Source organism: Pseudorasbora parva, chromosome 24, assembly GCF_024679245.1.
Source record: "Pseudorasbora parva isolate DD20220531a chromosome 24, ASM2467924v1, whole genome shotgun sequence".
Taxonomy (NCBI): Eukaryota; Metazoa; Chordata; class Actinopteri; order Cypriniformes; family Gobionidae; genus Pseudorasbora; species Pseudorasbora parva.
Window position 1 is genome coordinate 20521721 of NC_090195.1, and position 13233 is coordinate 20534953.

The 13233-nt window shown below is 37.1% G+C and overlaps 1 protein-coding gene across 2 annotated transcripts in view; it reads right to left on the reverse strand.

Annotated features, from left to right (window-relative positions):
- stau2 (staufen double-stranded RNA binding protein 2) overlaps positions 1-13233 on the reverse strand; it is a 149926-nt gene that overhangs the window by 40623 nt on the left and 96070 nt on the right. For both annotated transcript variants that reach the window (XM_067434823.1, XM_067434822.1), the window contains exon 13: positions 3290-3403. In XM_067434823.1, the coding sequence (XP_067290924.1) occupies positions 3290-3403 (114 nt within the window). The remainder of the gene's footprint in view (positions 1-3289; positions 3404-13233) is intronic.

Below are 13233 nucleotides of genomic sequence, written 5' to 3' on the forward strand. Positions count from 1 at the left end.
TTTAGCATGTTGGTTAGAAATATCTAAGTTTAAAACCCTCTAAAATTAGAAGAACATTTGTTGTGAATTCAGCAAAACTGCAAAATAATTAATAAAAACATAACAGTAATAAATAATCACATTATAATATAGCATGCATTACTACTATTATCAGCAGTAGTATAAATAAATTATCTACAATTTCCAAATATATTTATACACACACAATACATATAATTAATTATATATTATAAATGCATACATTTATTATATAATATTTTAATTAGTGCTGTCAAATCGATTAATCATATCTAACATACAAGTTTGTGTATATCAATCAATCAATCAACGTTATTTATATGCCGCTTTTACCATGACGATTGTTTCAAAGCAGATTTACAGTGTCAAACAGGACAACACCGCAACAAAATATATGAGCAATATCATATATACATATGTGATATTGCGTTTATACAGCAGTTCGATGGCATAAGTATGATAAAGCACCGACACGGTTCTGGTGCTGATACTGGGGGAATATTGCACCGCCGAAAAAGGCTCGATTTGACAGCACTAATTATAATATTTAATAATTACAACTCAAACTCATCTGTTACAACACAGATCATTGTGTATGTCCATTGTTATTTAGGTCGTAAGTCCATTTAGACAAAAAAATTTACTATGTTTTGCCAGATTATTATTTTACACATAAAAAAATTCCCCCATCAAGTGTGAAAACTCCTCCTGCTATTGGGGCATCCTGTCACAAAAAGTTACCGTTTGTTTCTTATATAGAAATCTTTCAAAAATAAACCCACCCTGAGAAATATTCAATGCAGTAAAAAGTGTTACAACTAGCCCCGCTCAACCACAAACTACACAGTGACATCGAAAGAGCCTTGCTCTCATTCTTTATGAAGTGGATTATCGTTAGAAGCAATGACTGCAAACTGTGGGGCAGTGGAGCAACTTGGGCCAAAAAGTGTCACAATCCAGAACCACCCTGGGTTCATTGTTCTGACTCCTTTTGTGGCTGGACGCCACTGTACTAAGGAATCTGGAAAAGAAAGGCTCCCTAACAGTCGGTCATGCACCAGTGCTTTTGGCAACAACAAGTCCATGGCCTATATTGCCTTCATTTTGCTCTGGCGGCTGTGTCCCCACAACAGAAATCCCTATTACTGGTTATAGAACGGGCTTTATTAGAGAGTGGAGCTTTGAAGGGCAGAACAAAAGAGTGTCCTATGTTTAGATTAGATAATGTAAGCAACCGCTTTTCTGCATGGATGACACTACACAATAAGCCACCTCATGAATACTAGCCACTCCAGATCCTAGGGCTCTTTTTGTTTCATAATTACAGCAAGAAAAATTAAATAAGAAAACCTAATCAAATGCGGTCTGGTCTGTCACTAAATCACGCTTATCATTAACAATGGGAATAATGGCTGTGCTTGCTCTGATTGCCTGAATGTTGACGGTGATAAAATCTTGAAAAGTGAAATTGCGCTGGTAAGTAACTGGCTGCGTATGGTAGGATATATCCAAGGAAACTCTGCAAACAAACAATGCAATACAAAAATCTGTGCACAACATGTTCTCCCCAATGAATCTTCATAATGAACACCTCTTATTGACAGCACACTCCATGATGCTTTCAGACCTGTCAGCACGAGGCTGACAATCGGGTTGCCATTTTCCCAATAATAGTTTTGTATTCCCAAGCAATCAACAAATCGTCTTGGAATACTGTCAAATGGCTAGAAAAACTGTGGGAAAAAGGTGACAAAATACCAGCCTGTTGAATAAATCATTTCTTTCAAATCATCTGTATTTGAAACTCATTTAACATTAATTAAGTTCACATGGACAATGTTTGAATGTCATGTAAAATATCAGTGGCATCTGCAAACAAATTATCCTGCTGAAGCTTTTTTCAGAACATTTCAAAACATTTTAATGACCTCCCTCTAAATGGTGTAATTAATGGATGGTGGAAACTTTTCTTAGTGTTCTGATATATAAACTTTCTTTAATGTTTTGTTAAATAATAAAAAATGCATACATCTAAGATTAGATAGATAGATAGATAGATAGATAGATAGATAGATAGATAGATAGATAGATAGATAGATAGATAGATAGATAGATAGATAGATAGATAGATAGATAGATAGATAGATAGATAGATAGATTGAACGATAGACAGACAGACAGACAGACAAACGGACAGACGGATAGACGGATGGATGGATGGATAGATAGATAGATAGATAGATAGATAGATAGATAGATAGATAGATAGATAGATAGATAGATAGATAGATAGATAGATAGATAGATAGATAGATAGATAGATAGATAGATCGATAGATTGAACGATAGATTGAACGATAGATTGAACGATAGATTGAACGATAGATAGATTGAAAGATAGATAGATTGAATGATAGATAGATTGAACGATAGATAGATTGAACGATAGATAGATAGATTGAACGACAGACAGACAGACGGACAGACGGACAGATGGATAGATGGATAGATGGATAGATGGATAGATGGATAGATAGATAGATAGATAGATAGATAGATAGATAGATAGATAGATAGATAGATAGATAGATAGATAGATTGAACGATAGACAGACAGACAGACAGACAGACAGACGGACGGACGGACGGACGGACGGACGGATGGATGGATGGATGGATGGATGGATGGATGGATGGATGGATAGATAGATTGAAGGATAGATAGAATGAACGATAGATAGATTGAACGATAGATAGATAGATTGAACGATAGACAGACAGACAGACAAACGGACAGACGGATGGATAGATAGATAGATAGATAGATAGATAGATAGATAGATAGATAGATAGATAGATAGATAGATAGATAGATAGATAGATAGATAGATAGATAGATAGATAGATAGATGAAAGACAACAAACGGTAGAAAGAGCGACAGAACAACAGAACGAACAATATATTGAACGAGACAGACCAACAACACAAATTATAGATAGCACAAGAGAACAAATGATAGAATGAGCGAAAATACAGAATAGATAGAATAATAATAGAATAATGATAATAATAGAATAATGAATAGAACGGACAATTGAACAATAGACAGAATAATAATAGAATTGAACAAAAATAGAACGATAGATTGAACGACAGATAGACTTAATAACAGAACAAACAATACACAGACAGAATAAACGATAGATAGAATGAGAGAATAAACAATAGATAGAACGACAGCCAGACAGAGTGATAGAGCAGTTAGATTACCTGGTCATGGCTAGCTGGAATGGAGCTCCCAATGCCGTGGAAAGTCATCTGCACAGGTGAGAGGGTCAGGTAGGTCATGAACTCTTTGTCTGTTTGCCGATCTGAGTATTGCACCTGCATGAGACAAGAGAAGGGAAGGGAGTATTAAATATTACATGATGCAATTTACAGCACGGTTTGCACTGCGGTTTTGACCTTGGAAAAATGTTTTGTGGGAAAAGCATGACCTGGATCCTCAGTCTTGGCTGGTAGTTTGTGCTCAGTTTTACTCGATAACCGCAGTGGTTTAAGATTTGAATTTTTGAATCCTCGTGAATGGTTCACAATCTATGGTTTCTCAAGTGCGCTGATGGCAAGCGATATAGTGATTTAGATCCGGGGTCTGGCCCCGTTTGGGGTTATTGAGAACACCTCTGCATGTCAAACTCCACTCAGCAACACCCAAAGGATTGTGTGTGCGTGTGTGTGTGTGTGTGTGTAAGGATTTTGGACACTACACTCGACCACTTTGATCATGTTATGCCTGACCTATATGCATATCCAGGCCATTTTAAAGACTTTTTTACTTGCAGAACAAGCTGAACTAAAACTACATAAATAAAAAACTACATAATGTCTCAAAGTATTTCTTAAAAACACTCATAAATGTGCTGAGTAATTAATTGGATACGGATATATGATTGTACAGATTTGGGAAAAGTGTCAGTCGCTCTATGGGAAAACTGCACGTGGCTGTCTGGACGAATGCGTGACTGACTGCTTCCGGAGAGTTCCTTAGCATGAGAAATATCTTGGACTAATGCTCAAGCATTTCAAGAAAAAATAAAGAAAGAAAAAAATAACAGGGGCTGGACTATCATGTCTGTTTAGAGTGATCTAATCTGAATTATACACATGCAAATCTCCTGTGATTCATAGATACAAACAGTTTGTGAAGTCCAAAATATGATTGGGTTAGTTGATTTTTAACAGAGATACAAGTTGGAGAGTGTTGCTGTCATTTAGCCATATATTTAAAAAGCGGCCATTATATACTACTGAGTAACAGGTCAATGCATAAAACTGAGAATCCCGAAGAGAAGAAAAACAGATCAATGACTACAATTGCTGACTGAAGGAATCTCTCACTCCATGAACGTGTGTTTATGTTTAGTCTTCAAGTGGTTTGATGGGCCAGATCCACGGGGCATTCCTCTGTGAAGTGTGTTTTAAAGACAATGTTAACAACATGGTTTGCAAGAAGCACAATGTGTGATTGGCGTTCACAGCTCCAGGAAACAGGAACTCCTGACATATACAAACATCTCGTGTCTGGTGAAGTGAAGAAATTACTGGCTCCACTGAGTTGGTTAATATTTCTGTTGTATTCTACAGCAACAGATCCCTCTCTTCATCTTATTAAGGCTGTCATTTTAAAACAATGATTCATTAAGTAAAATAATTTGATAAGATCAAAAAAAGAAAAGATTTTCAATAATTTTTTCTCAGCAAACTAAATTCAATCCAATACACTGAAATTAAGTAATTTAATTTATCATTACATACTTAGAAACTGGTTAAATTAAAATGTTTAATTAACTAACATCTATATTTTATAAATATAAATATAGAATCTAATTATAACCATAATAACCTATGAAACCAAAATTGAACTTTATGGCAACAATGCAAAACGTTATGTTTGGCGTAAAAGCAACACAGCTCATCACCCTGAACACACCATCCCCACTGTCAAACATGGTGGTGGCAGCATCATGGTTTGGGCCTGCTTTTCTTCAGCAGGGACAGGGAAGATGGTTAAAATTGATGGGAAGATGGATGGAGCCAAATACAGGACCATTCTGGAGGAAAACCTGATGTAGTCTGCAAAAGACCTGAGACTGGGACGGAGATTTGTCTTCCAACAAGACAATGATCCAAAACATAAAGCAAAATCTACAATGGAATGGTTCAAAAATAAACATATCCAGGTGTTAGAATGGCCAAGTCAAAGTCCAGACCTGAATCCAATCGAGAATCTGTGGAAAGAACTGAAAACTGCTGTTCACCAACGCTCTCCATCCAACCTCACTGAGCTCGAGCTGTTCTGCAACGAGGAATGGGCAAAAATTTCAGTCTCTCGATGTGCAAAACTGATAGAGACATACCCCCAAGATGTAATCGCAGCAAAAGGTGGTGCTGCAAAGTATTAACTTAAGGGGGCCGAATAATTTTGCACACCCAATTTTTCAGTTTTTGATTTGTTAAAAAAGTTTGAAATATCCAATAAATTTTATTCAACTTCATGATTGTGTCCCACTTGTTGTTGATTCTTCAAAAAAAAATTACAGTTTTATATCTTTATGTTTGAAGCCTGAAATGTGGCAAAAGGTCGCAAAGTTCAAGGGGGCCGAATACTTTCGCAAGGCACTGTGTATATATACACACACTCACCTACAGGATTATTAGGAACACCTGTTCAATTTCTCATTAATGCATTAATAATATGCATCTCATTAATAATAATCAACCAATCACATAGCAGTTGCTTCAATGCATTTAGGGGTGTGGTCCTGGTCAAGGCAATCTCCTGAACTCCAAGCTAAATGTCAGAATGGTAAAGAAAGGTGATTTAAGCATTTTTTGAGTTATTGGTGCCAGACGGGCTGGTCTGAGTATTGTACAATCTGCTCAGTTACTGGGATTTTCACGCACAACCATTTCTAGGGTTTACAAAGAATGGTGTGAAAAGGGAAAAAACATCCAGTATGCGGCAGTCCTGTGGGCGAAAATACCTTGTTGATGCTAGAGGTCAGAGGAGAATGGGCCGACTGATTCAAGCTGATAGAAGAGCAACTTTGACTGAAATAACCACTCGTTACAACCGAGGTATGCAGCAAAGCATTTGTGAAGCCACAACACACACAACCTTGAGGCGGATGGGCTACAACAGCAGAAGACCCCACCGGGTACCACTCATCTCCACTACAAATTGGAAAAAGAGGCTAAAATTTGCACAAGCTCATTAAAAATTGGACAGTTGAAGAGTGGAAAAATGTTGCCTGGTCTGACGAGTCTCGATTTCTGTTGAGACATTCAGATGGTAGAGTCAGAATTTGGCGTAAACAGAATGAGAACATGGATCCATCATGCCTTGTGGCCACTGTGGTGGTGTTGGTGGTGTAATGGTTGGGGGATGTTTTCTTGGCACACTTTAGGCCCCTTAGTGCCAATTGGGCTTCGTTTAAATGCCACGGTCTACCTGAGCATTGTTTCTGACAATGTCCATCCCTTTATGACCACCATGTACCCATCCTCTGATGGCTACTTGCATCAGGATAATGCACCATGTCACAAAGCTCGAATCATTTCAAATTGGTTTCTTGAACATGGCAATGAGTTCACTGTACTAAAATGGCCCCCACAGTCACCAGCTCTTGACACAATAGAGCATCTTTGGGATGTGGTGGAGCGGGAGCTTCATGCCCTGGATGTGCATCCCACTAATCTCCATCAACTGCAAGATGCTATCCTATCAATATGGACCAACATTTCTAAAGAATGCTTTTAGCAGCTTATTGAATCAATGACACAGAATTAAGGCAGTTCTGAAGGTGAAAGGGGGTCAAACACAGTATTAGTATGGTGTACCTAATAATCCTTTAGGTGAGTGAGTGTGTGTGTATATATATATAGACACACACACACGTGTATGTGTGCTTGTTTTTGTGAAATATCAGGACACAAATGTGTATAATGACATGGGTATTACAAGGAGAGGGTGAAATATGAGGACATTACCCATATCCCCACTTTTCAAAATGCTTATATATCATACAGGGTGGGTTTTTTTTGTTGAGAAAGTAAAATTGCAGAATGTTTCCTGTGATAGGTATGTTTAGGGGCAGAATTTAACATTTAAATTAATTATACAATTTAATAATAAATCAAAAACTATGTAAAATTCGAATGATTATATTACATTATACATACTAACCATTTCAGAAAACACAAGCTTTTGTAGATATTTCTATATATAATTCTATTTATTTACATATTTTATATCACCATTATGAAGCACAACACAACACCTGGACCAAATGAAATTGATTTCAACTTAATGGAATATGTTTGAACTATAGCGCAAACATACACTGACTGTGTATCCGTTAGCAGTGCTGGGTTTGATTTAAAACGTTTCCAAATGCACTTAATTTTGGTGGAGTACCGTCACTTTGAGCAAATAACTGCGGGCCACCATCAAGCTCAAGACACCAAGATCAGTGCCAGCTTCCTGTCAGCCCCAAGATTCATCTCCCTGACAAACTTTGTTTTTAAAGATCGCTCCTCGCACAAATACGCCACAGCGATACAGCTGGGCCCCATCAGAACAAGGCAAAAATAAGACCACAAGGGATTAGCACGTCTAGCATGTGTTTGCTAATGAAAATCCCAGCATAAACACCAGCTCCAGGAACAGGGAAAGGGCAAGAGGGACAGAAACAAACCGTCCCGCACTTTGATGCTAGGACAGGAGATGCGTTTGATGTCGACTGTGTATAAGACGGGAGATGTGCAGTGGAAAAGGAGCCAAGCCAAGCGTAGGACGCTGCCAGTGCTATTTGAAGTGCTTCTCACACAGAAAACAGAGCAGAGTATGGGGGGTAAGAAAAACACAAAAGAATAAACCGCGTCATGAGGCGGATCTTTTGGCGCAGATGTTCAAAACATACATCATCCTATAGTTTTTATTTTCATTAAAGTGGGATTTGCTACATAGCGAGGAAGAAGAAAATTAAAACAAAATGGAGAAACATCTTGCCTTTGACTTAAGCACATGGACCAGAGATCTTTATCAGGACGATATTGCTGGTGGATTTAACACACGAGTAAATCTGATAACATCATATTGCATATCGAAAGCAGTTCAAGTCATAACATGGCTCGGTTTATGATACGTCTAGCTTCAGCATGAGTATTTAATGCTCTTTTGGACAACTGGGGTGAAACTTTCTACACGGAAAAGGAGGGAAATGTGTAAAAATAATTAACTAGGCACATCATTTATGCATTAGGTATCATGAACTAACAATGAACCATATTTTTTTACAGCATTTATTCATTTAGGACAATATTCATTTCTATATTAACATTTCAGGACATAACACAATAAATTAGAACTACTTATTAGTAATAAGTAATTAGTAGTACTCGTAGTAATTAAATATGCATAAATAGGCATAAATCAAAATTAATAAATGCTGTAAAAATAGTTAACTGTTAGTTCAATATATCTAATGCATTACCCAAAGTTAACAAACTACATTTTGCTAAAACAAAACAAAATTACCAACAAAAATAATTGGTGGCATAATAAAATAAGTAGAATGAAAAGTAAAAAGTATAAAATAAAATAAAAAGTAGTAAGACTGATATAGTATTTTCTAGTAAAATGTAGTTCAATAATCTTTGTTTTATTAACTTTGAAAATATTTTTTTATATTGTATAACATCTGAAATGGGTTAGATAAAGCTTCACTTTTCCTAACCAAATATGGCTCATTTTACCACTAAAGCACACACGGCACATCAACAAATTTGATGCATGTCGGATTTTACAGTTATAACATAAATATATCTTTAATCGCCTCATAAGTCATCCACAAAACAATTATTCACTGATTATTGGGTCAAATTGGAGGCATACCAGAGCCAAAAACATCTTGTGAATCATTTCATTCGCCATAAATGGAGCGAGTCACCTTCAAAAGCCCACATCAATCCACTTCTATAATTGAAATTATGAACCTGAAGCTACCGCTGAGTAATACAACTCCAGATGTTCTCGCATCAAATTAAATCACTTTCATATCATCAGTCAGTGCTTTGCCATTAAGGACAGGATGGTGGGTAACAGGTTATAAAGATGCTGCAGGTGGTCAGCACGGAAATTAAAGCGTGATTAAAACTTTTGACTGGTCCATCATAATATTAGCTTCAAGGCCAGTTTTCATGTTTGGACTTAGTTTGTAATTAATGAAAAAGTATAGGGATGCACTGATAATAAAATGCTGTTTGTTAATGTCCCTATGTTATGGCAGACAACTGATATAAGCTGACAATAAAATGACTGTACTATTTTGTCTAAATAAATTAAAAATAGAAATGTACAAATGGGGAAAGTAGCATGTACAATGAAATATTCAATATCTCGACAGATACACTATATTGCCAAAAGTTTTGGGACGTCTACTTTTACATGAGCTTTAATGACATCCCGTTCTTAATCTGTAGGGTTTAATATGGAGTTGGTTTTCCACAAGGTTAATTCTTGACCATTCTTCTAGAGTGCATTTGTGAGGTCAGGCACTGATGTTGGACGGCTCACAGTCTCCGCTCTAATTCATCCCAAAGGTGTTCTATCGGGTTGAGGTCAGGGCTCTGTGCAGGCCAGTCAAGTTCCTCCACACCAAACTCGCTCATCAATGTCTTAATGTACCTTGCTTTGTTCACTGGTGCTGTTCCCACAAATTTGGGAGCATGAAATTGTCCAAAATGTCTTGGTATGCTGAAGCAATAAGAGTTCCTTTCACTGGAACTAAGGGGCTAAGCCGAAACCCTGAAAAACAACCCCACACCCTACCCCCCCCCCATCCACCAAACTTTACACTTGACACAATGCAGTCAGGCAAGTACCGCTCTCCTGGCAACCACCAAACCCAGACTCGTCTATCAGATTGCCAGACAGAGAAGCATGATTCGTCACTCCACAGAACACGTCTCCACTGTTCTAGACTCCAGTGGCGGCGTGCTTTACACCACTGCATTCAACACTTTGCATTACACTTGGCGATGTAAGCCTTGGATGCAGCTTCTCAGCCATGGAAACCCATTCCATGAAGCTCTTTACACACTGATCTTGAGTTAATCTGAAGGCACCACTAAGTTTGGAGGTCTGTACATATTGACTCTGCAGAAAGTTGGCAACTTCTGGGCACTGTGAGCCTCAGCATGCGCTGACCCCTCTCTGTGATTTTATGTGGCCTACCACTCCGTGGCTGAGTTGATGTTGTTCCCAATTGCTTCCACATTGTTATAATACCACTAACATTTGACCGTGGAATATTTAGTAGTGAGGACATTTCATGAATTGACTTCACAGGTGGCAACCTATCACGGCATCACGTTCGAATTCACTGAGCTCCTGAGAGCGACCCATTCTTTCACACATTTCTAGAGCAGTCTGCATGCCTAGGTGATTGATTTTTAACACCTGTGTGGCCATGGAAGTGATTGGAACACCTGAATCCAATGATTTGGAGGGGTGTCCCAATACTTTTGGCAATATAGTGTATTCATAAATAATATATACATTTTATTTATTATTATTAAATTTAATATTGCCAGGTTTGGTCGAGTCACTAGAGCCTAAACATAATCCCCATGTAGAGTTCTAGTAGAAAGCAAGGTTATCGTTGGTGTAGGTCCCACTGATATAAAGGATCAAACAGATGCATCACAGACGCTATCACCTGTATATGAAGCAATTTATGAAGTGATTAATGGCATGACTTCACAGCAGTTGGCATATAGATGCTGAATGCTGACGCCCATGATCAAAGCCGCCAGCACCTCAAAGATGCATGTGTGCCCAGCTCTGGACGAGAAATCTAAGCACGGGATGTTCTATCAGCTCGACTCCATTCATCTAAAAACTAAGCTGCGATTCACTAGAAGGTCAGAAAACATCAATGGGCGATATTTGAAGAAATAACTGCGAGCCTGTGATCTGAATCTAGGTATGCTGGTATTTCTAACCAAGGTTAGAAATCATGTGAGAAATACACAAACAGAAAGAGAAACAGATGGGCAGTGAGCAGAGGTCCTTAGGGTGGGAGGAAACAGAAAGAGCAAGATTAAATAAAAGGGAAAGGGAAAGCTGAAATAGGCAAGGGAAATAAGTGCGACAAGGGGATATTCTATAAGTATACAGTCTGAAACTCTTTCATTTTTGTTTTAAGTACAACATTTTTTTTTTGCTTGGTTTGAACAAATTATCTCTGAAAAGAGATGCTTAACTTCTACAAAAATTTGATTGTCAACTAAATGTTACATGAGTGCACTCTAAAGAAATATTTAAAAAATGGTTACCTGGTTGCCTTAAAATTTTGAATTGACTGAAATAAAAAATTTGAGGTATTACAATGAACATTTTTGAGAATCGACGACCATTATTCAAATATTATTCAAATATTTTTTAAGCATATTGAGTAATTGTATGTGTATTTTATTTGTGATGATGCAGTGAAACATGCCAAATTGGGCTATTTTCATGATTTATCACATTTTTATGTGGTTCAGATACAATCATGTTTTAATTTTTTATTTATTAAACCAACTTCCTTCATTGTATCAACTCAAATGTTTTGTTTAATTGACATTTTAAGGCAACCAGGTTACTTACTTTTTTAAGTTAAACCAATATTTTTTACAGTGTGTTATTATATATTAATTTCATATAGCTCATAAAAAATAGAAATAGAAAATAACATACTGCATCAACAATTAATGCATCTCTGTTCTTAAAAAACAGGGGTCCTACTGGTTTAATTCTGAGTTTTTTTAAGTAAGATAAAATAAAAACAAAATGTATTAGTAAAAACTAAATGTATACAAAACATTTTTTTAAATAAAAAAATTAAATAATAATAATTATAAAGCAATAAAAGAATGTATAAAATCAAAATAAAACCGAGAAATATGCATGTAAATGCGGCCTAAATTAATTGTACTCTTATTTAGTTTAGGAACAAATGTTGGTTTGTAGATACTGAAAAAGTATTAAATATTTTTTACAAAGTTTACTTTTGTTAAAGAAGTCAACTCAGCAATAGTTGTAAAAATTTGTAAAAGATTTATTCACTTTGAGATGGTCATAACATCTCGAGACACTTCAGATGCTGGCTAATAGATCTCAAAAAGCTGTGAGATACCAATACCGTATTCATGGAAAGTGCCAAGCTATCCTGTAGACTACAGGACTATGGTACTATAGTATGTTTCATGCAGCCTCATATGGTGTGATAAGATGAATAGGGTTCATAAAATGAAAATGCGATGGGACTCATCCCTAACATGAGCTCTACCTACTGCTCTCCACTCTCCCAGACTGCTTTGCAGCTCACAGGCTCAGCACAAAAGGCCCTTTATGATGTGCACCTGACATGCGGCGAAGAGCAGCGTTCCCACAGAGATTGGCTTCACTGCTCCACCTCTCCTCTCGCTTTCGTCCTCTCCGAATCTCTGTGTCCCCAGCCTGGGGAATGAGCGATAGCTGGCAGGGCTCCGGTTGCTTGACTAAAGGGAGATTTGTGGAAAGATCCATCTCTGGGTCTGTTTAAAGCTGATGCTACTTGCACCAAATAAGTCACCCAGTTGACCAAAAGAGGCTCAAGAGTTTAACCAGACCACTGAAGGTTACTGAATAATTTGAAGCATGTCAGATCAGCCAAGGGGACTTGATAAAGAAAAAACACTGATTTGTGTTTTAATGCAGCTTTAGATGTGCACTTTATAAAAGCATCAGTTCACTCGAAAATGCTGTCATACTTTAGTCCCCCTCAAATCATTAAAAACACATATGGATTTATTTTTTTATGTGGAATTCTGCTGGTCGCTCTTTTCCATTCAACTACAAAGGTGACTGATGTTTACAAGATTCAAATGGATGGGAACAAATCATTTCATTTGATGTTTTCAACTAATTGATCCAGTTCAAAAAAGTGGTGAGACTGGTTTGTTCTCAAATAAGACTGATCTGGATCTCATGATCCAAATCAAAAATAGGGTTGTAAGTATTGCCTAAATTAAGTTCTCATTTAGTATAGACAAGTTAGTTTGGGACCAAATGTGGGTTGGATACATCCCTCTGAATCACTGAATCATCGAATGAATGAATCATTTGT